At 38.4% G+C, this 26,843-nt stretch overlaps 1 protein-coding gene across 8 annotated transcripts in view; it reads left to right on the top strand.

Moving 5' to 3' along the window:
* The window catches only part of LOC131677060 (afadin), a 178,558-nt gene that overhangs the window by 108,777 nt on the left and 42,938 nt on the right, over positions 1–26,843 (top strand). For 7 of the 8 annotated variants that reach the window (XM_058956595.1, XM_058956596.1, XM_058956598.1 and 4 more), the window contains one exon: positions 14,698–15,050. In XM_058956595.1, the coding sequence (XP_058812578.1) occupies positions 14,698–15,050 (353 nt within the window). Of the gene's footprint in view, positions 1–5,781; positions 6,127–14,697; positions 15,051–26,843 lie in introns of those variants that run through there. The other variant, XM_058956602.1, reaches the window with a different exon arrangement.

Below are 26,843 nucleotides of genomic sequence, written 5' to 3'. Positions count from 1 at the left end.
TAATACGTTAGATTTAGATGATGAAGTAACATGCCCCTGAAATTGGACAGATGTTCGGGACGCCGAACGAATACAAAATCTACTGATTTATGTCCGTTTGTGAGTTTCTGCAGTGGAGAAAACAACTCAACACTAATAGAAAATAATGAATTCCCCCACACAAAACGAAACATGTATCACTTGCGACAAGACAACGATCGCACGTAAATAGCTACTCTGCGGTTAAGTGAGTCCTTGACAGTAAAATTCAGCTTCTTGCTCTGATTACAATCTAAAAGGTCGCGTTTTTTTATTATTTACAAACATCACCTCAAAACTCACATGCGTCACATAGTCAGACCGGCCACACACACACGTCAGAGTTTTTCTCTGGTAAACACGTCAAAAGTCCATCAAGCAACCAACTAGCGGCGATACTTAGCAGCTGCAGAGCATCGGCACTTCCAGCACCGGGCGGGAAAGGGTTGTCAGTTGGTAAATATTGGGGTTGTTCTAAATAAATAGAGTTTATCAGTGATATTTCAAAATGGTTGGTTCAAATCAGCTGCCATCTTACCGCAATTTAATTTCACGGGATTTCTAGGACCCAGATGAATATTTGTCGGTGGTGCGGTGTGTAAATTTTTTTTCGTGCCACCCCATCGGATACCCTTGATCCTGTCCGCTGTGGCGGTTGGCGGCCGTTAACAGTGTCCTTTCCTGCTATATTGTGTCTGCGTGTCTTGTGTTTAATGAAAGTGGAACTCCATGCGCTCGTCGGTAGTATATATGTGTGCCATCCACTCGGGACAATGCCATTGCTGCTGATGGTAAAGTGCTCAACTCATGTGAACCATAATGACGAAGATACACACTGTACCCACTATCCGACGAGCAGGGGAAAACGGGCGGTTAACCATATTTTTTCCTCGGCATCATTTGCCCTGCTGGGATAGTGTCTCTATTTAGTTTAGGTTACTATTTTTTGCTGCTGATGATGCTTTCGTCAATTCGGTTTTTTTGTGTTCTACATATTATACAGAACATAGAGAGACGGATGTCACGGCACATACTTTGTCTGGCTCGTGTTTTTTTAATGTCTGTCGTGACAAATTGTGATTAATTTATCAAACAACGCGGTAGCATTTTTGTGATTTGACATTTGTCGGTTTTGGAAATACAGAGAAATTCCCATTCTAAAAAAACTATCATTTTAATATGATTTTTTAAATAAATGTAATAAAAGATAATTACAAAAATCCTACTAATAATCAAGAGGTAGCGCGTTAAAAAATTGAGGCGGTCATTGAACATGTACACCCACGTGTACATAGACATATACGCGTCTGCCGCCGACCTGTCGAAAACAGTTTTTAAGTCTTCATCCTCCGCCTTCATTGAGAAAATTCTCGACAATACTGCCTTCGAATCGACTCGGCATGCTACTGAATGAAAAGGGATAGAGCGTTCCACTGTTGGTTGGATTACTAAAATGTTGTGTTGCCAGAATGTGACTGCGTCGTTGGGAGGCGAGACCATGAGAACCACCGGAGGCTGTCCTCAAGGTGAAGTGCTGTCACTCCTTCTGTGGTCTACTAGTAGATGGTCTCTTAAAAGAAATGAAAGGACTGGGATTCCAAGTAACGGGATACGCAGACGACATTGTCACCATTGTTAGCGGTAAGGATGAATCTTCGATTTCGGACCGTATGCAGACGCGGCAATTGTGTGAAATGGAGAATCTTGGTAGAAATAAAAGATACCGCAATTCCATTTACAAGAAAATTGAAATTGAAACCTTAATGAAGTCAAACTGAAACCTTAATGGAATCGCTGTCCCATTTACAACGGAAATAAAATATCTTGGAGTAATTGTAGATAGTTCCCTACCTGGAATCAGCATATCATACAGCTACGGAAAAGTCTTAAAATGCATAATAGCTTGCTGAAGACTCCTTTGAGAAAACGGGGAGGGGAGAGCTAGAAAGCAAACACTAAGCAGCATCGTCGAAGAACAGCACAAACAGTAGTGGTCCCATGTTGCTGCCTTGCGGGACTGAAGATTTTTTTGTAATCTAAGAGGAATCACAATCACATAAGGCTCTGCCACAAAAGTAAAAACCCAACCATTCAACGAAAGTCCGTGATGCAGTCGAGACATTTTCGTCAAAAGGTTTCCATGGCAGCTCGTTCGAACGCCGCCTTCAAGCCGATGTACGTTACATCAATTTCTGCCTTTTCTACGGTATGTTTTGCGCAAAGGTTCGGCTAAACAAATAGCTCATCAACCTACAGCTGGAATGTCGTCCGGTCCCACTGAGTATGGTTTTTTGCTCGCAGCGATAACAATAATGGCGGAAGTAATTGAAAGGACGGAAGCCAAACATTTTTCAAACGGCTCCCATGAATCCGCAAGCCAGACGTTAATTCTATCAGGTCGTTTTGGTGCTTTTGCTCGAGATGAGTTCGTGGCACGATGTACCAAAAATCACCTGACTGCAGATAAATCATGCAATAAAAATAATCGGGCTGTTAACGATGCATATAAAACTGGCTCAACAGATTTCTGAAATTTTATGTTGATCCCGCCACAGCTCATCGTTTATTTCTATTGACCTACTGGGGGGCGGGCCCACCTGAGTTTGATTCCCACCCAGTACCGTCTTTACGTATGGGCACACAGGGCTAGGACCAGGGGCATTGGAATTTTGGGGGCCCCGTGCTTAAAGTAATCATGAAATCAAAACAGTTGTCTACACTGGTGGCATCAATAAAAATGCAAAAAAAAACTTGTTTGTGTTATCAAAAGTAGTTTTATGGACATTCTTGGAAAGGAATCCAAACAGAAACTGAAGCTTTCGGAACAGACCGAACAATATGGATCAGTGAACTCGTTGATCATTCTTATAATGAAACCGAGGCTTCTATTCGCATTTGCTATAACATGGAAGCAAATGGATCTCCGAAAGACATTGTTGAGCCTAGAAGAACACCAAGGTCTCTGACGACTGACACTCTCTCAAGCGATTTTCATGAAATAGTGTAGCTCCAGAATATTGGTTTCTGCGCATGAAAGAGATTTCCGAGCACTTAGATACACTGAGTGTCAACAATTTTCGATTACACCAATCACAGAAAGCATCTAGATGTCGCTGATGTGCAGTACAATCTGCTGTGGATTGTACAATAAGAAACATTTTTAGATCGCCAGCGTACGTAAGTATGCATTCTGTTGTGGTGACCTAGGATGTATCATTGAAGAACAGATAGAATAGCAAAGGTCCGAGGTTGTTTCCTTGGGGTACTCCTGATATATTGATAAAACTGTATGATTCATTATGCCCAAACTTCACAGAACAATCGATAAGATATGATTTGTGTTATTCGGTATAGTCAGATGATGTTCCCAGTCGCTTAATCTTCGCAAGTAGGAGGGAGTGATCTACACAGTATATTCTCGATAACCTTAAGAATATGGGTATTTTTTGGAATGAGATTGACAAGTAGATGATGAAAATCGATGTTTTGCGCCATATTGAAATCTAAGATGGCGATTATTCTCGATGGGGAATGGGTTTAAAAGCTAGACGATGGAAATGGATGTTTTGCGCCATTTTGATTTCAAGACGGCGACTTTTGATTGAACAATATTATTGATAACTTCAACAATATGGGAAACGCGCTTGAAAAATAGATGATGAAAATCGATATCCAAGATTGCGACCTGGTTGAGCAATAGTCTTAATAACCCTGAAAATAAATATTTTTGGAACGCACTTGACGAGTAGGTAATGGAAATGGTGATTTGGGGCCACTTTGGAGCCCAAGATGGCGACTTCCAGTTGAACGAAATTTAGTACAACCGTAACCATAAGGATATTTCTGAAATGGGCCTGATGAGTAGATGACGGAAATCGATGAATGGCGTCATTTTAAAGGTCAAGATAGAAACATATGGTTCAGCGAAGTTTTCTATGGCCGATCAACTAATCACGCGTGACCTACGGTGGCCACTGACTTCGTTTATAATACTCTTCGAGAGCTTTCAACAATTGTTAAGGTCGCCAGAAATACACTGTTGAATTTTTATTCGATCACTTTGACTAAGAATTTTCATTCAATCACTTTGACTATCAATTTATCGCCCCGGTCTCTGCCGGGCGATTATCAACTACACACTGACTCATTAAACTTGACCCAAAAGACTTAACAACGCGTGTTTAGACCTCTTTCGCGCATCTCTGAGCGAAAAGCACGAAGCTTTTTTGAAAACATTTCTAATGTTCTTACTCGGTCTGTCGGTCGCTAGCCGATTCCATTAAAATCAAAGGACCGTTTCACGAGGTAATGTCATGCCCCTGGCTGCGCGAGGGTTGCAGCTTATATAAACAAAGGTTTTTTTTGGTAAACATCACCTTTTCCAAAGAAAGTTTACTCGGCTTAATACCGAGTCTCATGGAATCGAGCATCCATTAGGTTGGAAAAATAATTGCATTTTCCCGGGATTGAAACTGGAGAAAATTAGAGCCTCTGCACTATATCTATATAAATTGTCCCATTTCTAAAATGCCCATATTCTTGAGGTTATAGAGAATTTATCTAAACCGGAAGTCGCTATCTTGGATTTCAAAACGGGTTCAGACATATTTCCACCACGTACTCGCCAGGTCCCTTCCGAAAATACTTAATCTTTATTAGTTCGCTAAGAATGTGTTAAATTGTATACAATTTCATACTGTACTGTATGTATTCAAACTTTTTTCACGAACTTGGTTCGTAAAAATAGAATACGAATAGAAACCGATACGTCTCGAGGAAAATTTCCTGGTCCCAATTCGATTACTATAAAAATTTGACTTCGTTTGCCTAAACTGCAGATTGCTTGCCAGACCAAATATTGCTCAGCCAAATTCATAATTTTGTTTGTTTGTTGTTTTTCTGTGGTATCAAATTTAGCTCTGGCGGTAAAATATCGAACATTCTCAAAACATTTGTGTACATTTTAATCTGTTCAACTATAGAGGCCTCGTAGTTCATTGGTGCCCAAGGACCCCGCATGGTCTTAGGACGGCCCTGTTCCCACCCACACATGTACGATTGGATATTTTTTCTACCTCGGAATAAAAGGCGAATTACCCTTATGCTAAATCGTATATTAAAAAAAAATGGAGCCATTAACCTACAATGGCAGAAAAATATTAATTACCGAAAACCGTTCATTTTCAGAATAAATGTCTGAATTTTTGACTCCAAAAACTATTAATCTTTAATCGATCCAGAACTATGTACTTTTTTGTGAATTAACTGCTTTTAAACATTAAGATTAATTACACTTTCCATTAGCATCTATATTAAATGTACACTTTTCTTTCGCTGTCTATTCGCAAACGGATCGTTCAGCATCTGGTTGTATACTATACTTGTGTCAACATGCCAGTTCGTCAGGCAGCACCATCATTTCATCCGTCATAGTATTCAAAATTATAGGATTACTTTCTCGTCCCATTTCGCTGATCAACCAAGCAAACCAATCAACAATCAAGATAAATATAGAATTTGTGCACAAAAAACTAACTGCTGAACCTTCCTTTAGTCATAACTGTACTCTTATCAACAACCGGGAAAGGGAACGACCAAAAAGGCAACTACACGGGTACGGAAAAATCCGGTGAGACGCGAGGGACAGCGAGCAGCGGTAAACACTCGAAACAACGGTGGCTCCCAGTTGTAAAGCGCGAACGTCGCTGTTCGCCCACTCCGGATCGGCAAGACACCACCAGCTCCAGTTGATATCGGATTACAACCCCAGTTGGACGGTGGTGCGCGTTTCGGTCGACCGTCGTCGTCGTCGTGTCGGTGTTGGCTGACGGGGTACAGTGCCAACTGGCGGACTGAACGTTAAAGTCTGCGACACAAAACTGCAGCCGCGATACGCCCCCCAAATTTGATTTAGTGTCGGGTGTCTGTGCGGTATCAACAGAGAGACAAATGCATCACTCACTGGCTGCTGACTGAGCTAAGTAGCTGGTGACCTACTGATAAATACGTTTGTTCGTGAAGGATCAGTTTGCTTTACTTCCGAAACTGCTTTATGTCAACGAGTGCATCTGGGTGACTTCTGCGCCAACATTTATCTCATCTGTCGCAGTAAGTTGCGTAGCTGAATGTGCATTAATAGACGCAGAGCATGATTTTGATGGTGTAAAATATTCCGAACAAAATATACGAAAAGTGTCATCATTGCTTCCAGCTAACGCTGCTTGAACGGAAAATCGATTTTTCATCAGCCTGGTTGTATTGTATGCTTTTTGTGAGCAGTTTTTTCTGCTGTTATTGCATTTACTCCTTGCTATGGTGCCAGCGTGGTTTCTCCAAAGAAGAAACGATGGATCCAAGATAAGCTTTTATCAAAAGCGTTGGGAAAAGTACGCTGTTATGGGTAGAGTAGGAAGGATGGACTTTGCGATTACAGAATAAAAATTGCATGGAAGTTGATTTTTTTGTGTTTCGAATTCTTCTCATCAGTAGCTAACAGACCGACTGGATCGTGAGTTAGACAATAAATCCAAAAGTATTACGCAGCTTATATGTACAGTTGAAAGGACCGGTGGGAATTGATGTCCCGGTGGTACCGAAGTTACGATTTTTTCTGGTGAGAACATAACGAAATCGTAACTTTTTTGGTTATCAAGAATATCGCCATAGTTTTCGAGTTTAATTTAAAATAGTGTTTTTTTTTCTCGAGAGTAAATTTTTACAGTTAAAAAAAATTGGTTTTAAATAAACTTTTTTTTTGTTTGGAGAAAAAGCAATTCGGAAGAAAAAAAAAACGAAGGCGTAATGTCTGGTATAGAACTGGAGTAACATGATTGAACCTGAATTGTAGCCGCCTCTGTTTCTTTCGCAGTCCATTTCTTCGTTGATAGTTTCCAAAAAAAAAACTAGAAATAAGGTATAAAACTGAACTTAAGGCACAATAAGAAATATACCGATTTAGGCAATTAAAAACTCGCCACCGCACCGTCGAGTATTGAGCAAAGCTTAAAAAATTGATATCCCTGCGTGAACTTGAAAGAAAACGAAATTAAACTCATGCCCGCTGCGATGAATGAAATGTTTGGTTCGTTTCCCTCGTCATACGTTCTCCCGACGCAGCGCATTCGGACATGTTCGGTTTAAGAAGCAAACTGTTTCTATGCTAGCTCTGAGAGGAATTATTGAGCAAAAGTGCCTCAGATATAGTTCATTTATGCTTGAAAATGTAGAAGATGCTAACTTCTGCCTTCAAATTGTCCACATAATAACAAATGAATGCTTTGGTTGGTGAATGAATTTATATTTCCTATGCACTTCGATTCTGCATGAAATTTCAGTCGGTTGGAAAGTTAATGAATGCGGGAGGCGTTGAATTTGAATGTCGGTTTTGGTAAATGCAAGCAGAAATAGGTAACTGATTTTGAAATTTCGGAACACTGGTATTGAGCGTAGAAATTCTGTCTCGACTTTCGCTCAGAACAGAAGCCAAATTGCTCCACTGCTATCAGCAGGACTTACATGTGAACTTATCCGTGTTTCTCTTTGTCTACGTTGCAGAAGCATAATATCGTTGCTTTTACTTTAGTATCGAGCGATTCTGCATCGATGCATAGAATATCGATATTTTATCTTCAGAATATCAAGATTTTCAATCAATATTTTGGAGCAATTATCCAAACACAATGCACTCAAATTTTCTAAAAATGTGTAGTAGAAACTACTCATATCTGGATTGTTGTGGTAAATAAAAAAGCGCTTGAAAAATTTACAAAAAGTGAAATTGGGAATGTATCAGAGAGAACCGATAGATCATCTTTGTATTGAGCATATTGTGTGCAATTCCCATTTTCACCATCCGATGCAAATGCAATGCAGTCGATATGGAGAGTATCGATACTTCATTCCCGATAATTTTACTGTATTTATCACTTCCTAAATCGTCCATAAATGCACCGGAGACAACAGTAGACAAATGAAATTAATTGGATTTTGTAGTTTATGTATTGTACAACTGTTTATAACTATGGCTGGTTGCCCATTTGTGCCCGTTCAAAAGTTATTGCTATTGGAAGTAGCACTATTTTTCCAAAAAATCTAAATAACTTCGAAAATAGAAAAGCTAGGACAAAACGTTCTTCTAAAGAGTTGCGGGTGGCATTGACGCAAATAACTTTTTAGAACATTTTAAATTCATAGGTACGATACCAAGTTATATTTAAAAAAAATATTTTAAGGGGTCATCCACAAACAACGCTCTATAACATCACAAGTATTGAAGATGCAGATTTGGACTCTTAAGTTGTTCGCAAAAAGTAGCTCTACAACATTGCAGAACATATGATCTCATTATCTATACTTTTAAAAAATAAGAAAAATATCTCACTTTTAGGAAGATTAATCACTGAATGTACTAAACTAGAGGAAAGGTATTGAAATACTGATAAAACCTTCAGAAGACATTATTGCTCTTAACTTGACCTTTTTTGTGTTAATAATTAATTGCGTGTTTTGGCAAACAAAACCACTGTGCAGAGACAGGATTCGAACCTGCAACCCTTGGGACTCAGGTTCAATGCACAAACCTTTATTCTATCCCTGAGATATGATGACGTCCCAACAAAAACATATCCATATAAAATTTGCAAAAGGGCGAATAAGATTTGTAAACAAATTTTTATTCTGATGGTTTCTCTTAATTTACTATAATTTCAAAGCAGAAAACAATTGAAATTACTTCTACGAAGGGTAAAAATTTACAATAACGCATATTTTTCATGAAATTCCACTCTGCAGCAGACTAATGAGCGAAACAAGTTTGTTTACAAAAACACTTTCCCCCTTTTGACGAATTAATATTGATATGATTATCGCATTGGCTACAGTGATCGTACCTTGCCTCTAAAGCGAAATCACATACACAACCTCAGCCGCCACTCAACACATTTGATCTATTTAATTTTCCCGCTAGATACCAGGGCCCGGGTTTTTATCATCGTCTGCTGTCTAATTTTAGCTCATTACCGATTATACTTCGGTGGGTGAAGAGCTAATGAAGGCTGTCGATTTCTGGTCCCTGGCCCAGTTCACAGAGCTGTGACGGGAGTGAACCCGCCATTCGGTTTAGACAAATAATTTGTTTTTTTTAGTTTTTGACGTAAGTACCAATACCTTATTTAAGACTTTTTGTTGGTATTCACAAATAGATCAAATATGGTGGGTGACAGCTGCGATACGATACGATACGATCACTGTCACCAATGCGTTAACCATGTGTTCTTTCTGGGGCATCATATCATGGGAAAAAAGGGTTTATACATTGGGTCGGAGTCCTAAGGGTTGCAGGTTGGTATCATATCTCTGAGGAGATCTTTTTCACATAATTGCTTCCGCTCAACTCACCATTTCAATCTATTTTCTTCTTGTGGATACCACCAAAAAGTTTTTTTTTTGAGAGCATTCGGCACTAAAAAGTTTGCTACGTTGTCATTTTCAACCGATTTTTAATTTTTTTCATAATTTTAGAACGAATAAATGACCTTTTCAGCGCACAGTGTTTCAAAACGTCAATGTGATATTGACGTTTTGAAACACTGTGCGCTGAAAAGGTCATTTCTTCGTTCTAAAACTATGAAAAAATTAAAAATCGGTTGAAAATGACAACGTAGCAAACTTTTTAGTGCCGAATCAAAATTCAATAACTCCTGAACCATTGGTTTTGGAGATTGGACTTCTTCGAAAAAGTTTCTAGATGTAAATAGACGTATCTGTTGATATAATGAATTGAGTGATTTTTCCTTATTTTCTTGTTCAGCACGAGATGGTAATGTATTGAGTATTGGTTTTGTACGTAACCGATCTAGTAGTCACCGTCAGACAAATTTTATCGAAAGAAAAAAGTTAGAAATTTCAACTGTAATCACAGTCATCTGTGAAATTTTGCGATTAAGAAAGTTGCTTAAAGTGTAAGTTGATCTAAAAATATTCGAAAATTGACAACAACTTTGTTGTTTCAAGAGCTACAGATTCATCGTCTTCATTAAAAATGTGTATTTAATTGCTCTTAACAGCTTTGTAGAAGACCCTTTTAATATAAAAAATAATCGTAAAAAAATAATCGTAAAAAGTTCTAATCTAAAAACTGTTTTAAGCGGTTTATCTCAAGCAACCCTACTTATCTCGCTACCGTTGCTATGCAGAGCTTTAGTATCTTCAGCAAATTTCTTCACAGCAATATTTCCTAGAACTTTACTGAAGACTGCGAGCTTCTAGCTAAAAAATTTGGGGGGAAAAATCTATCTCATTTTAAGGGGATTAATCACTCAAACCCTTATATAAAAAGATATATCTATAAAGATCTTGAAACTTCGTCGAAGAAGTCCATTCTTCAAAATTCAGGAGTTATTGAATTATTTTGATCGTGAAAACGACGTTTTGAAACACTTTGCAGCGGTATGGTTCTCTCTTAATTTCAATTAAAACAAAGACGTTTCTTTACAAAAATGTCGATCAATTTTCATATTTTCAATGATGACATCGCAAAATAATGACTATTTTCATGTTGTTGTCCCAAAACCAAACAAAACAAAAGAACATAACATAACATAGGGTTATTCATTATAGAAAAAATGAAAAATTGTAGATTTGCTGAAAAATGACTACGTAGTTAAAGTTTTAGTCCCAAACAATGGTTTTAATGTTCAAATTAAGATTTTGTGAGTAAATTGAATTGTACAAACATAGTTTTGGGTTGTATTTTACCAGATTTACCAACTTCACTAGATCACTTGAGAAACACATCGTTATCACACGTCAAAAATGTTTCAAAAATATATGAATTCATCGACTGTCTCGTACCGTGTCCCATTGGACCGACAACAATTTTGGCCATTTTTCGGAACACCGAACAGGTGATTGGGTTCATACATACGGATACCAAATACAATGCAAACAAAAATATAGTAAGAAATCGCAGAATCATCTTGTGCATCCCAAAATGCACAGATATATCGTTTTGGGTGTAAGAAACAACATTGCCGAAGACTGCAAATTAATCCGATTTTGTAGTAAAATGATATTCTCCTATAAATTTATGTGTTAACTCTCTTTTAGCGCACATGCTGAGAATAGGAAATTTTCAAAAATTCTGTTGACCTAGCTTTGTCTAGTGACTTCCAATCAATAAGCAACAGTGATTGTTATAGAATAATCTAAGCGGCCTTAAAATTTTACGTATACAGAGTTACTTTGGGATTTCTTTTATTGAATTTTGAGTTTTTATTTCCGATTTTTCATATACCATAGAAACTTGAAAACTCTTGTAAGTGAACTAGAACTGTCGTAATAGGCTCATATTCGGTATATAGTTTATGCAGCCAATTACCATTTGATTTAGCGGTGTTCGGAAAAAAAGGTCAAAGTTGCTGCCGGTCCTGTGTCCCATCCATCCTAAATGATAAATTTTTCATTCTCAAAGTGTTTACGGTGAAGTGTATGAAAGCAAATTGGCATTTTTTTCGCTTACGTTTATGATAAATTACGTTGATACAGACGAGTTTTAACTGCCAAACTTTCGTACCAATTTGTGAGTAGATTGTCCATCCTTGTTTTTGGCACTTGGAGCACATTTTTCTTTGTTCTAACACTTAATTATGGTGGGCGATTGGATTTCTTTTGATTTCCCGGCATTTTGCCATCACGACAATTTTTCAAAACACGCAAGATTGACCTATCTCTGAACAGTTGATGATTTGTTTTGGGAACTGAGTCGTCCAAACAGGATGACGACAGATTTAAGGAGATCAGCTTGTACTACATTTTGTTTGTAAGCAACTACAGTAGTAGTAGGGGACGGTGGGGAGTTGTGAACACCGCCAATTCCCGCTAAGCTATAGATGATAAAAATGTTGTAACTACTGTTAAATGTTTCTACTGTCATGACGTCACTTTCTCCTTAGCAGATGTTGCATTCGCTCATGTTCTTTATGTTTAGGTAACTAGCAACTAGGGGGTGGGCGTAGCGTAGTTGGTAAATCGATTGCCTTGTACGCAGCGCTCCTGGGTTCGAGTCCCGACCCCGCACATAGGGTTAGAAATTTCTCATAAGAGATTTTTCTAACCCGAAGAGGCGAATGACCTTAAAGTTAAAATCTCTATAATCGAAATAAAAAAAATAAAAAAAAACTAGCGACTAAATATACAAAAAAAAAGTTTTTTTACTCAATTGTATTTGTGGTATGTGGAGTCCCGTTATCTAACTGATTTCAAAGTAAATTAGTGCAAAACATTCCTTGGGTAATTGGCTTTCATCGACAAAAAAATGGAAGAACCTTTAGTGTGTCGATGGAGATACATTTTTTCGAAGATATGTACAGTGGGGAGTTGTGAACCACCCTTAGTGGGGAGTTGTGAACCGTACATTTCAATGTGTTATAGTATTTTTTTAAATAGAACAGTATCATAATTCGAAAATCAGGGATGAATCATACATATTATAATATACAAATGTTCAATTTTATGCGAAGAATCGCGAATTCAAGTGGCTTGGCGCGAATCATGTTGTCACCGACTCATTGCGAATCAGATAATCTTAAGTTTAGAAATATCTTAAAATTTATCTTCTAAAGCCCTAATAAAAATAAATCACAAAAATATTCCGTCTCTTCTACTTTTTGCGATGGTTCACATCTCCCCACCAAACTAAAAAATGACGATTCCACGCATTTGACGCATTCTGTGATATCTCAAACAAGACAATGATTTTCTTAAATTGCTTCAGCCTGCGGATGTATTAAGGTGTCCTTAACAAATACCAGGTCTAACATTGAAAATCGACTAATATTTATGGTAGTTATGCTCCGAAAACAAAATTATGTGCACAACTCCCCACCGTCCCCTACGGTTAAGTATAACAAGTGCATTGGTTGTGCATTTTGTGTTCGTTTATGCAATGGAATAAACGAATGAATTTAGACTTAAAACTAAAATCTTCAACTTGATTTTATGATTTGGGATCTGTTGAAAAATATCGGAGGAAGAGATCCTCGGTCTCGTTTTTCATGATGAATGATAATTGCACTGACAGGCAAACATTATAGATACGTAGAACCGTATATTTATTCATCGTGTCCCATTTTCAATATTTAAATTATATGTCTTGATTTACAGGATTATATAATTACAACGGCTCTATCATAAATTGTACCGAGTACCATGGATTAAATTGTACTTTCCCCATTTACTATTCCCCTTTCCGTGTTTCTCACAGCGCTCCACCTACGTTCGTACCCGATTTAACACCGCCATTGTGCTGACGTGCAGCTTTTTCTATAGTCTAATTAGTACGTGTTCATAATTAATTATCTTCCATGCTTTTATCAAATCGAACACTAAGATTGGAACTATACCCAAATAGGCGGAAAATCACCATTATCACAATTCACATATCAGCCCCTGGCACAGAATCATACAACGTTCGGTCAGTTCCAAATGTAATCTGTACTACATGAAACACGTAGCCCTACACACACCCACACGTATACCCGAAACCCGTCACAGTGGTGTGGAAAATTGGATTCCAAAGTGAAAGTGTATTTATTTCCTAAACCCAGTAACAGCACTGCTATTGGGTCAACCATGTTGTACGTAGGGAGACCAAAATTGCCCGTCGTTCCTACGGCCATAAAAACAGCCCGCAGCGTTGCATTTCATCGTTAAAAAAATAAACTTCATTTCCCGCGGGACACCTCCCGGCGAACGTCCTGCTGTTGGTTTCAAATATGAAATGCTTTTATCGGTTACGTGGTGACCCACAGTGTTGTTTTGGTCGATTGCTTAATTAATAGAATTTTGACCTTTAGCTAAAAAGGTTTCGATCAATATTGTTCCGAATCGCGCAAAACTTATCAAACTAATTAAACTAAAGTAACGTTGCACCAGCAAGCTATTGTTACATTCTCTTAGACTTTTTTATACAAAAAAATATTTTCATCGTCATCGATTTCCACATAAACTTTAAATTAATTTGAAATGTGTTTTTACTGGCTGCATATCGCCATCATTCTATTTAATCACAAAAGTGAAGCGATCTGATTTCATTGTACCTACATCCCAAACACACTCTGCCGGTTTCAGTTTTCCACCAGCTTGACTCGGCTCCGATCACAACGGAAGCCACTTGTACTGATCCGTCTGCCGGTCTGTAAAGTTACTCTGGTTTTTCTGCGCCATTCTACGTGATCAACGAGCTTCTATTTTTATCTGAAAACATTTACTGGCGCTTGCAGACATTTACTGCGGGAGTAAATCAATTTTCAATAGACGAAAACCCACTACCGCGCCATGATCGGTTCTGTTGTTTGCTTTTTTTTCGTATCGGTTGTACAATTAAGCCAATCGGGAGTCACGGTCGGAAAATTTAAAGTGGTTTCTACATCTGCTGAACATTCCCACGAGCAGAATGTAGCAGCCAGATTAAGATGTTTTCTATGTTTACATACGTCACTAATTGTAATGAATCTTCAGAATATTCTATTTTCGGAGGAATTGCTTTTCTCTGCCATTCCAATAGATTTTTCCGCCTGCGGCAGTCGGCCCCGAATACGCGCGTGCCTATAGTTACGAACTAATCAAAAACCGACCGATTTTAAAGTTTTATATTTTTTTCTCTTTCCACCCTTTTTCTAGGATCCATTATGTTTCACGTTCGCCGACGACCTGCAGACTCCCAGCCCCGGCGGCGAAAGAAAAAGCCCCTCGGCGTATCGAATGGTGGCGGCAATCTGAGCGGCGAGCGGGACGGTCCGATGCTGATCGAAATCACCCACAGTGGCGACGGTGGCCGGCGGGTCAAGCTGGGCAGTGAACCGATTGAGGTCGGCTCGGCAAACACCAATGCGCTGCAGCTCTTCGGACCGTCCATCCAGGCCCGCCACTGTTTGATTTCGCTGCATGACGGCGTGTGCACTGTGACGCCGCTGCACGCCGACGGGACAACCTTCGTCAATGGACATCACATCCAGCAGCCCACGATTTTGCATGTGAGTAGACTCCCGCACCTGCACCGTGTCGGAGGTGTCGATTGATTGTGTTAATGGGTTGTTGTTTTTGGTCCCGCTAACTGACATGGTAGGAGCGAGGGAACTGGGAGCGTTTGAAAAAGGTCAAAACTTGTCAGAACATGTCAGTCAAGTGTTTCGGCACCTACGGTAGCTAAACCGTAACGGGGCGCTTGCAGTAGTTGACTTTTGGAAAGATGTTGATCATGTCAACCGGACCTCCAGTCAGCTCTGTTTGGATGAAAAAATAGAACCTTAGTATTATATTGAGTAACGGAACTGAACCTGCCATTTCGATAAATTTCTCAGCCGGTTAGTGATCAGGATAACTGCAGGTCTAACTGACTGCCCAGCATCCTACCCGGCTGAGACTCGGTAGGTGTCCCTCTAAACGTGAATTGAAATTAAAAGGGCTCCCCTTTGAATGTGTGACGCGACTCACAGTGTCGCCTAGCCGGACAAAACCTCAAAATTTTGTTTTTGATTTATCATGATCTAACATTTTTCTCTGTTTCTTAACAGGTTGAATAGAGTCTTTTCGAAATATTAAGACTCAAGGACGATAGTTCGATTTTTTACATGACTTCAAAGGTGAAATAGATGATAAATTCCGAGGAAAACTATTTTCAAACCTAAGTTATTCAAATGCACATATCTTTTTAGTTAAGATTCCGATTGGAGTCAAACTGATTTCATGTGAAAGGTTATTCGCTGGACTTATAACTGCCATTCGATTAAGTCGATACAAGCCTTTCTTCTCGCTCAGACATAAAAAACAAATAATAAATCTAGCAATAGTTTAAAGTTATAATGTTCAAAGTGGCTGTACTTTTTTTTGAAACGGTTCGAAAAGATCACTTGTTGTTCACGATACTTGAAATTTGGTGCACTTTCCGAAAATGAATATCTTGTTTTGCCCCTTTCTGCCCCGAGGTATGAAAAAAGGTGATTTTTCATGATACGTCTAAAGGAGACGCATGGTAGCCTTTAACTACCCAGGGCTCGCAATATAATTTATAGATGTGTCTTATCATTATCAACAATTGAAAAAATGTGTGTTCTGCTAAAAAATTCACCGCACCTAATTTTTTGAAAATGAATTTTATGGAAATAGTGCACTTTATATTTGTACATGTTGAATTTTCGAACCACCCTAAGTGCCAAAATTTTGAGGAAATAAAAAACAAAAAATAAACATCAAATATGAATTCAGCGTCACAAAATTACCCTAATGTGAAGTTTTCATCAAATTCGGGCCACTTTTGAGGTTTTGTCCGACTTTTGTATGGAAGATGATCACTGTGCGACTGTGCGTTATCTGGGGAGTGAAATACCACGCGTCTCCAGAATTTTTTTTCTGATTTTAATTATGTACTGTTTTCACCCTCATTCATAGAGTAAGGTGGGGAAAAAGTGTGTACCTAACAGTTTTCGTCTTTCCGTGTCTCCGTAATGTAATCCATTTCATGTTTTTTTTTCCTAAAAAATACATAAAATTTGACACACGACTCAGTCTACATAATGCAAAAAAATGAAAAAAAAACAGATACTGCATGCAATATAAAGCTACCCACAAACACGGAGTAGATTCCCTGTAGAACAATCACACGAACTAAAAGGTAATGACATTCCAGTGGGAAGATTTAACATCCACGGGTGCACCCGTAGAAACTATTTTTATATTGCTCCGTTTGCACAATACGTACTTCTGATGGCTCGGAGAGCTCTTCACTCTGCTGTGAACCACTGTACCAGCTGTAACCCAATTACTCCGTTATAAATAGGAGATGGTTGCAGTGGAGTGATTTTCTAACTAGCTGGACACTAACTGCGTTGTGCTGTTGCTGCTGCTGCTGTTTGAATCATATGTATAGGTGTATATGCTCTTCATAAGTGCACCAAGGACGAAAGCAAAACCAAATAACCTTTTGCCGTAATCATGCAGCACTTCGGATGCGGTTCCAGGTTCACGTGAATGAAAAATCGATTACCGTGCTGCTTTAGATTACTATACCTTTGGTTTGTGGTAGGTTGTCAAAGTGTTTTTGAAGGTGATATTCGGATTAGTTTATATATGCCTTCATCGGTTTCTCAACATTACATTTAACTAGGGTGATGAGCCTATTTGCGCCATGTTTCTATTATCACCCTACCCATTTGAAGCCGTTGGTTAGAGCAGTGTTTGCCATCTTTGTTCAACGCATTGAGTCAAATGGTAGCGCAACAATAGGGGCACTCGATTCGAGTTTTCATTGTGCTCAAACATGAGAATTTTACTGTTTACAACGCATTTGTGTTATTATATTGGTTCTAAACAACGAAGCAAAGCGGTTGATGTCAATTTTTACGCATTCCATCGATTGTAAGGCAAGAAATTACCGAATTAGTGAGGCACCTTGCTTAGTATGGTGAAAATAGGCTCATCACCCTACGTGTTGAAAATAACAAAGTAGGTACTAGTGTGATTGACACAAAATAAAACTCATTCAAAACATGCACACATGTGTAATTTTAATATCACACCATAAAATGTTACAAGTTTAAAGCTGTGAGCTTGTGATAGATGTACCTCAGGTGAAGTTTATGTGTTGCATTTTTCAACCAAACATCTATGTGTGGATATGGCCCAATTAGTAAAGAGCCGTACTTAGTGAGTAAATAATTACTGGTTCGAGCCCCCGTTGTTGCCGGTTACCATTTTTTGCAGAGCAATGCTTCTAACATTTCAGTGTAGGACCCCCGTTTTAAAATTTTCGACTGAAATAGTACTCGAGTTTTTGAACCCAATATCGCGACTAGCAGCTTTGCACACTTACATTTGATCCTTCAGAGATTTTTGCCTATGAAAACTTAATTAGTCATTGATTGCATTTTGTAAGTAATGGATATGCGTTTCGACTTCGACTCATCAGAATCTGGTACCAATTTAGAACCAGATTGACGCATGATTTGTTTTCCAATTCCAAAACAAACAACTGGGCAAGCAAAGTTCTGATTTGGTGATGAGACCAATGGAATCGAGACAGGGTTCGTTTGAGCAAGCCAATGCAAAATGCACTACGCTATATTACTATCCAAGGAGATAGTTGGATAAAAACCAATTTCACTCTCTAAAGGAAAAATTAGGTAAAACCACTGTTGTTCATAAAGGGCCCATTATCTATAATCTAATAAGTCATTAATTTAACGTACTTTCCCTCACTGTGCGTTGCCACAATGGAAATAGTTTTAATAGGTGAAGTAACTCCTTTTTGAATGTAACATCCTAACGAACGAACTGAGCACCTACTCACCCACAAACAATTTAATCATACCTTTCATTATTCAAGTCGCTTGAACAAAATTAACTGGTGAGGAACGGGACGTGCGGTAGATTACCGTAACGGAATAAAGGAGTTCTTTTTCTACTCGCGATTGAATTTCCGGCTTACTGTCTGATTTTTGGATACCAGCCAAGGGAGCATTCATAAATTACGTAACGCAAAAATTTCCCGAAATTGACTCCCCCTCCCACCATGTAACAAATTATCACATATTTCTCTATCCCCCCATTACGTAACTAATACTTCGAAAAAAAAATTTTTTTCAGTGAAATCATGTTACGTAACGATCTAGCTTACTCCCCCTTCCCCATATATCACAACATGTCACAACTTGTCGTACCCCCTCCCCCCTAAACGCGTTACGTAATTTATGAATGGTCCCCAACCAGCACGCAAAACCTGCGTTCCAACATTGCAAATATACCATCTCTTGGTAGCTCGTTCGTTCGTAGATCCAACTTTAACTCTGGATAAAATATTACCTGTCATTCGAAGACAAATGCGCGTTGAAATGCTTGTCATCGCAGACCGTGGCTTCGTTGGATTCTTTTTGATACGCCGCACAGTGGGCACAAATTGGAAAAGGTCAGTTTTGAAAAATGTTCAAAAAAGCATCGGAATAAATACACTTGTTAACTGGTTTTTTATTTATTTGCTACTTGTTCAAAAGGCGAATTAATAATTTTCACAAAGCCGCATAATTAGTCAAAATCGGGTAGAAACTACCGGAGGTTCGACGAATTTTAATGACTTGTTCTATAAAAAATGCAATATAGTGAAGACCCGTTTTATCAGCCCCTTAGCGAATTTTAATCTGATAAAATAGGGACATTGATAAAATCGGGACATATTTTTTTCTGTCTTTTTAATAAACCGATTCTCTTAAAATATTCTTCTTTGGTTCTTAGATATAGCATCGCAACCTTTTCTGATTATTTACTTTAAGTTTCCCTTAAGAAGGTCTGACAGTGCAAACTTTAAAAAAATTGATATTTTTATTTTTGCATTTTTCGAATCTCTAAGATAAGAAATATATGCCCAAGAAAGGATTTACTCGAATTCAACTTGGTTCGAGTCTGATGGTAGTTACCAACTATCAATTTTCATATGAAGCTGATAAAATCGGGTCAAAAAGCTGATAAAATCGGGGGTAGATAAAATCGGGTCTCCACTGTATTACATAATAAAATAGACAAAACAAATATTTTTAAACAGGCTTCTTTACGAATCATTTTAGAATACATCTATCCAATTTATTTATAAATTCAATTAAACTTAGGCCAGGGGACACTTTGGCCCTACTAGCATGCCTTCAATGGGATCAATCAAAAAATGACGCTCTTATCCATTAAACAACGCACCCCCTGGGCGCCATGACCGGGAACCCCAGTGATATGAGGAATCTCATTCTCTTCTATCATTCAGCACTTTAACATACAAACGCTTAAGATTTTCGCGATCATCCACGCAGTCACAGCCCGCGGCCTTGCAAAAATAAAAACACCCCGATGATTAAGTGAATGTTTCAGCTCTAATAAACTCATAAACGCTGTCTCAATCGGAAACCTACAAACCACGTTCGCGCAATACACGTCACGTACGGAAATCTGTACGTTTGGTCTTAGCAGGTCCATGCCTATAGCTGGACCGACAAATATTACGCTCATATTCACTAGACAACAAGTTCCATGGCGACATGACTGGGAACTCTAGTGATATGGGGAAACCTACGACACGAAACTACATACACGCGAATAGCTACACAGTTATAAATCGAAAGTTACATACACGCTAGCACACGCGACAAACACGTTAACATACAAACGTTCGAACCCTTTGCTATCATCCACGCACATCTGCACCCGCGATCTCACAAACTGGATAACACTTCGATGACTAAGTGAACGTTATAGCACTTACAAATTTACAAATGCGGTCATGCGAGTTAACCTATGAACTCCTGCGTTCGCCTGATCATGAATCGGTTACGTCCAGAAGTCCCTACTCTCGGCCCTAGTAGCCTAGGGCGATGACGCTCATATTCACTAGACAACAGGTTCCATGATGACATCACCGGGAACTCTAGTAATATGGAAGAACTCACTCTCTTCTAGCATCTGAGCCGTACACCGTAAATTAAGTATGGGATTCGCGGTACGCGCGCGATGATCCAAGAACACACACGTATAAGCAAATGGATACACGGTTAAAAAATCCAACTCGGAGAAGCGAAGCTACATACACGCTACATACAAACAAACGCCCACGCGATCGAACACGTTAACGTACAAACACTCAATCCCTTCGCGATGATACGCGCGAGCGTGAAGTCCCTACACCCGCACATATCTGAACCGTATAATGAGTATCACATTCAGAATCATGGCCCGCTGCGAATGGCCTTAAGCAGTGTTTTAGTGGGTGATATTTCTCGTCTCGTCTGCAATTGTAGTGAGTGATTCTGACAGGGAACCCTTCCGAGACCCTCTAGCTCTACAGCTTCAGTGGGACAACTCTCGAAAAAAAAATTAGCAAAATTTTCATTTTCCTACCTTTGATAAGACCTTTTAAATTTAAATTTTGGCAGTTTTTTTCTGCGAGGATTTTGCAAAAACCGTGTTTATTAGAAAATTCGCGTTAATTGGAAAATCCGCGTAAAAAACCGCGTTAATTGGAAAATCCGCGTAAAAAACGTCGTAAAAAACCGCGCAAAAAAAACCTCAGGGGATTATAAAAATGCTCAGATTTAAATAAACAATGTGTTTATTTTCTTCCATTCCCAAAAAAGCTTTTTCTGATACCTTTCATGGTAAGTTCGACCACTACTAAGTTTCAAAATTTTTCGATTACTTTTTAACTTTTGAATTTTTATATAAAGTTTATGAAAAAACATGTAATTCTCATATAAAACTTAAATTGCTTTGAGGCGCTCCAGTTTCGCTCAGATTTTTTTTAATTTTTTTTATATATCTTGGTTCATTTTTTGACCAATTAAAGCAGATTTAATAACACACGCCAAAAAAATCTGAATTTTATCGTTGACGTAATTGCAAACATGACACAATTTAACAAAATGTAATTCACGAAATGACGAAACATCACCGTGTTTCGTTTAATTTTACATGAAACATATACTTTACATGCGCAATGACATAAAATTACACGAACGAATAAACGCCATATGTGGAGTAAAATTACGTGATTTACGACATTCAACGTCATGTAAAATTAAAATCAAACGTAAAACTAAGTCATTTTTGATGCTCGTATATGTCAGGGTCAGGAGACGTAAATTTACAGGATTTTTTCTAGGTGTGCAAATAAAATTATTGATATCAAGCTGCCAATGACTGAAGCTAGCCAAACGATATCGGAATGGATTGTTAGTGTGTGTAATCGGTATAGTTCGAAAACAAAGCTGTGTGGTGTCCGGCGGGCTGAATTTTTTTTTACACTATTTCAGCCAAGAATAGAACCTCTGGGAACCTGCTTCCATGTCGTAAGAAGCGACTACCAACGTGCTAGGAGGTCCTAGGTCAAGGTATTGCTTCGTATCAAAGACTTAACCTGGACCTGGACCTTAAGGGGTTGGGAGGGTTTCAGCGTGGAAGGGGGACACTTTTTTTTGAGATTTTTTTGGGGGTCTGGGTGAGACGAATTGGTCAGAACTTTTGTACAGTGTAGTGTATCGTTTCAGGAACATTAGTGTATCGTTTCAGGAACATTTTGACGACTCGGTGACGAGGATTTTTATGGAGCGTCTCTCGAGAAGGCGCGGTTTGAGGTGTTGGCTGCCATTCGGGGACAACTTAATCGATTTACCTTTTTTATTTCGACTATGTTAGACACATTTTCTTTTTTACGTTTTAACGACATTCAATTAGCTAGAGATTACTGGGTAGGGAAAGTTATGAAACTTAGAGCCATAGTACTCAAGTGAGAGCAAGGATGTGAAGTAAACAGATCGGAAAACTAGAAGTGGCAGGGTCATTAGAACAGGCTTAATATCGTGCGGGCTTAATTTTTGCCTTCTGATAATGAGGGTCGAGCTTAGGCAGAATAACTACGAATCACCCGAGTTCACTATCATGTGTCCTGATAAAGGTAGACGTATCTATCTTTACCGTGACAACCGGCGATTTATTTCAGACTTTGCATGCGCATTCTGTGTGTGAGGTACCGGGCTCTTGCGTTGAGTTTTCGGGATGGTTGGGGGGGGGGGGGGGGGGGTGGTTATTCATAAAATGGCGGAATTTTTCGCGGAAAATAGCGATTTTTATTTCAGTTGTCCCAGGGGCTCAGCGGGGGAGTTGGGTGGTTTTTGCATAGAGTGTGTGTGCAGACTTTGGGGTTGGGTAGATACCGCTAATCGTGTTGTTCGGGAGACGTTCCGCAGGGGGCTTCGTCACCTAGTCGCTTGTAAATGTTTTTGCGTGGAGTGATTGCAGGGTGTTGTTGGGGTGATGCATTGTGGTGTGCAGAGGTTTATCGATTCGTTTCGCCCAGATTTCGGGAAGGGGTTCTCGGGGAGGGTGTTTTTTTCGCGTTGAGACACTTGCCTCCCTTGGTTTTGCATCATAGCCTTTATGTATTGAGTGAATCACTGACATATAGTCACCTTTTCTGATTCGCTATTCCCGATTGTGTACCAACGTTATAGGTTTGTTCTAGCGGTTGTAAAATAGCCTAATCAGTGGTGAACATTTCAACATTCCAGAACTTCACTTTGTCAGAAAATGTAGGGCTTTCTTTTATATTCGCCTCTTTGTCGTTTTATGTAATGCCCGCGAAAGAATAATTATTAAAATGCCTGTTCGAATGGCATTCATATTTCTACTGGTGGTCGCGCACCTGAGAAGTTTGATCTAAAATGAAAAGACATAGTGCGTGAGTACTAGCTAAATCAAAATATCTACCAAGTTGTATCCTGATTCATTTCGCTACCTGCTAACACAAATCCTATCCTGCGACACTTGTGAATGATGCAGAGAATTCCTCGGTCATAATAGTCACAAGTGTTGAACTAACATTCCTTCCCATCCCAAAATTGACCTGCACGGGCGTGGCCATCTATGTTATTGATCATACTATAATCTTAGTCTCTTTAGGTTGCACGTTGAGTATGGTGAGGTGTACTACTCTCAAGTATCATACAATTGGTTCAATATGCAATTTCAACAGGCTTTGATCAATTACGGAAAACTCACGGGCGGTCAACTAAGCTAAGGAATCGGTATAGCTCGAAAACATAAAAATATCTGTACCTTTGTTATACATAATTTTGTTTGCATTCTAATAAGTAAACAGATACCTTCACGAATGAAAAGATGAAACATTTCCAGTGTAAGCCTTTTTCAAAGCCGTATCAAACCACATCCCCCCCAGATTTAACTCATTTCGAGCACGTTTTGCTTTTGCGATGTCAGACCTGACACCTTTTTATACCCTTCCGAAATCCGGTGGTATGTTGTGAGGATATCAAATAAGCACCCCTTCTCGGAAGAGTTCACCTTCAAGCGCAATAAAGTTTTCTGCGAGGTGAATCAAGGTGCAAAACACAAAGAGACAGCTGACACTTTCTTGTCTCGGTAATATCGAACGGCTTTTTGTTAAGCTTTCTACCGTGAGTGCGGTATTTCGTTTCCGCTACGTAGGCTAGTTAAATATAGGTTTTTGTTCGAGCATCCCAATCTTTGCGAAGGGGTAGTTTAACGATGAAAGCAGCTAAATACTGGATTGATTCAATTTGACTTTCCAATCCCTACCATTATTAAATATTTAAGAAACGAGCAAATTTTATCTTAACTGAAAATAGAGCGTCGGGCTGGAGTGGAGCGGCTGGATCCAGTCCTTAGGGCTCCATAAGATCAATAGAAGAATTGTGATTCGTAACGTTTTTCTGTTCTTTTATTCTTCCAGAAGTCCAGAGTTATGAACCTATAAATCGTCCAATTTACGTCCATAATCATGTACATGTTTTAGCTAACGCGGATCACGCTGGTTTCAAAGCAAGATTCTGTTCCTATATACCAGTCGCCATAGATTGGATACTATTAGTTCAGAAGAGCTCTGTACGCTTATCAACTTGAGATCTGTCTTAAGTAGAATTTTATATAGACTTCTATATCAGAATGCCTTGTTTTATTAATAGTTCAATGGCACTGATTCCTTTTTATTTCAAATGAACAAACAATTAAAGTCAAACTAACCTTCGTGTCAGTAACAAGTAGTGCCGAAAACATGAAAAAACCCGATAGACGAGGTACAATCATCCAATCAAAACAATGCACAGTGGTCGCAATGGTACCAAAACGTGCGTTTAATTAATGGTGCTCTAGGAGTTGATTTTAGCGATTTGGGGTGTTAGAAACACTTTTTTAGAATGGAAGCCCCCTTCTTTTGATGTATATTGAATTGTGATTAATCCACCTAAAACTGAGATAGAAAATTTATTTTCACTAACTTTTAAGATAGAGGCACGATGTTAATGACAAAGTTATAGTAAATTCTACTGCGAGAAAACTTGTTGAACATGCAAACTCTCCAAAATGTAATGGTGTTGAGATAAAGCACATTGTTTGTGGGAGGCACCCAAAACATCATTTTTTCATTATAACTTTTTTCTGAGATTTTTGCAATTCTTCAAATGTTTTATGAAGTTGTTGAAATTAAGAAATTGCAGATATTTGTCGAAGACGTCAACATTTTTTATTTCAAAACTTATGAGTTATTAAATAAAGTGGGTTTAAAATACCGCCATTTTGAATGACAATTACTAAGAGATGTGGAAATATGTGGAAGATATTTCGATTCTATGAGAAAGACAGTGACAAGTACTATAAGAAAAAATACTACTTACAACGGGCATCCACCGGCCTGTATACAAAAAATACTTTCCGGCAATGTATGTTTTGCATTTTGTAACAAAATAAGTACAACTTTTTCAGCATAAATTTTTTAGCGATTTTTTTTTTGTATTGAATATTCTAAAAAATCATTGAGAGTAATAAATACACATATAAATCGTGAACTTTGAATTTCTGTTATCTGAAACTATTCATAAATTAACAGGATTTGGAAAGTGAACACTAGAGACGTCTAAAAAGGTTTACTGTATTTTCATGAGTATGAACCATAGCAAAGAGTATTAGATATCATTTTCACGAAACGACTGTGTAGTCAGAGTTGCTACTTAGGATCCGACTTGCCAGAAAATCTTTAGAAAAATATTTTCACCTATATATTACATCTCTGTCAAATTTTAACCCTCAAAAAGGCAAGGGGTCTGAGAGGCTCGGCTAGTTACAGTTCCCTAGTTTCAATGAATTTGTAATTCGAAATACAAATGATCGAGCATTTTCGGGCTTTCGATTCTCTCACTGGTAAAACGACAAAAAAGAGGATCTTGGTTTCATTGGGTCTTAGAAGCGACGCTTTATGAAGTCACAATTTTCGCTTGCCTTTTTGAGGGTTAATTTCAAATATTTAATCATTCAATGCGTGCTTGCAAAAGAATTATTGACAACTCCGGCCACGTAATCGTTTCATGAAAACGGCATATAGGGTAGACTAGCCCTTATCCATCTCATTAGTCGGGATGTCACAATATTTCGTTGATAAATCGACTTAGAGTGACTGGATTGCGCTTAAGTAAGTATCACCATCTTTCCTTCGTTCCTAAGAAGCAGTACAGTTAGAATTTTTGAGCTAATGCATTGAATAGAGATAGCAAATACTTCTCTAACTAATGAGTTCCAATGGGTGGGATGAATAGAGGAGCTAAGATGAATTAGGGCGCAGTAACCCTAATACTGTTTGTAATGGTTTTTATTCTTGTAAAGACAGCCAAAATTTTTGCGCATTTTTTAGTTGATCACTTTTGTTGTTGTGCTAGTTAAGGAATAATTCGTAAGTTGGAGACTACAGAGCTGAGAGTTTTGGATTCATATGTGTACTTTGACATTTCCAAAGATTTTTTAGAATATTCGTAGAATAGAATAACACATAGAAACAATTGCTATAAAAAGTTATGCTTAAAATGTCGTAATTATTTTGTTACAAAATAAAAACATGCACTGCCGGAAAGTAATTTTTATATACAGGCCGGTGGATGCCCGTTGTAAGTAGTATTTTTTCTTATAGTACTTGTCACTGTCTTTCTCATAGAATCGAAATGTCTTCCACATATTTCCACATCTCTTTGTAATTGTCATTCAAAATGGCGGTATTTTTAACACATTTTTTTAATAACTCTTAAGTTTTGAAATAAAAAATGTTGACGTCTTCGACAAATATCTGCAATTTCTTAATTTCAACAACTTCATAGAACATTTGAAGAGTTGCAAAAATCTCAGAAAAAAGTTATAATAAAAAAATGATGTTTTGGGTGCCTCCCACAAACAATGTGCTTCATCTCAACACCATTACATTTTGGAGAGTTTGCATGTTCAAC

This window comes from Topomyia yanbarensis, chromosome 1 (genome assembly GCF_030247195.1).
Source record: "Topomyia yanbarensis strain Yona2022 chromosome 1, ASM3024719v1, whole genome shotgun sequence".
Taxonomy (NCBI): Eukaryota; Metazoa; Arthropoda; class Insecta; order Diptera; family Culicidae; genus Topomyia; species Topomyia yanbarensis.
Note: the sequence above shows the minus strand (reverse complement) of the source record. Positions and strands in the feature narration are given on the sequence as shown.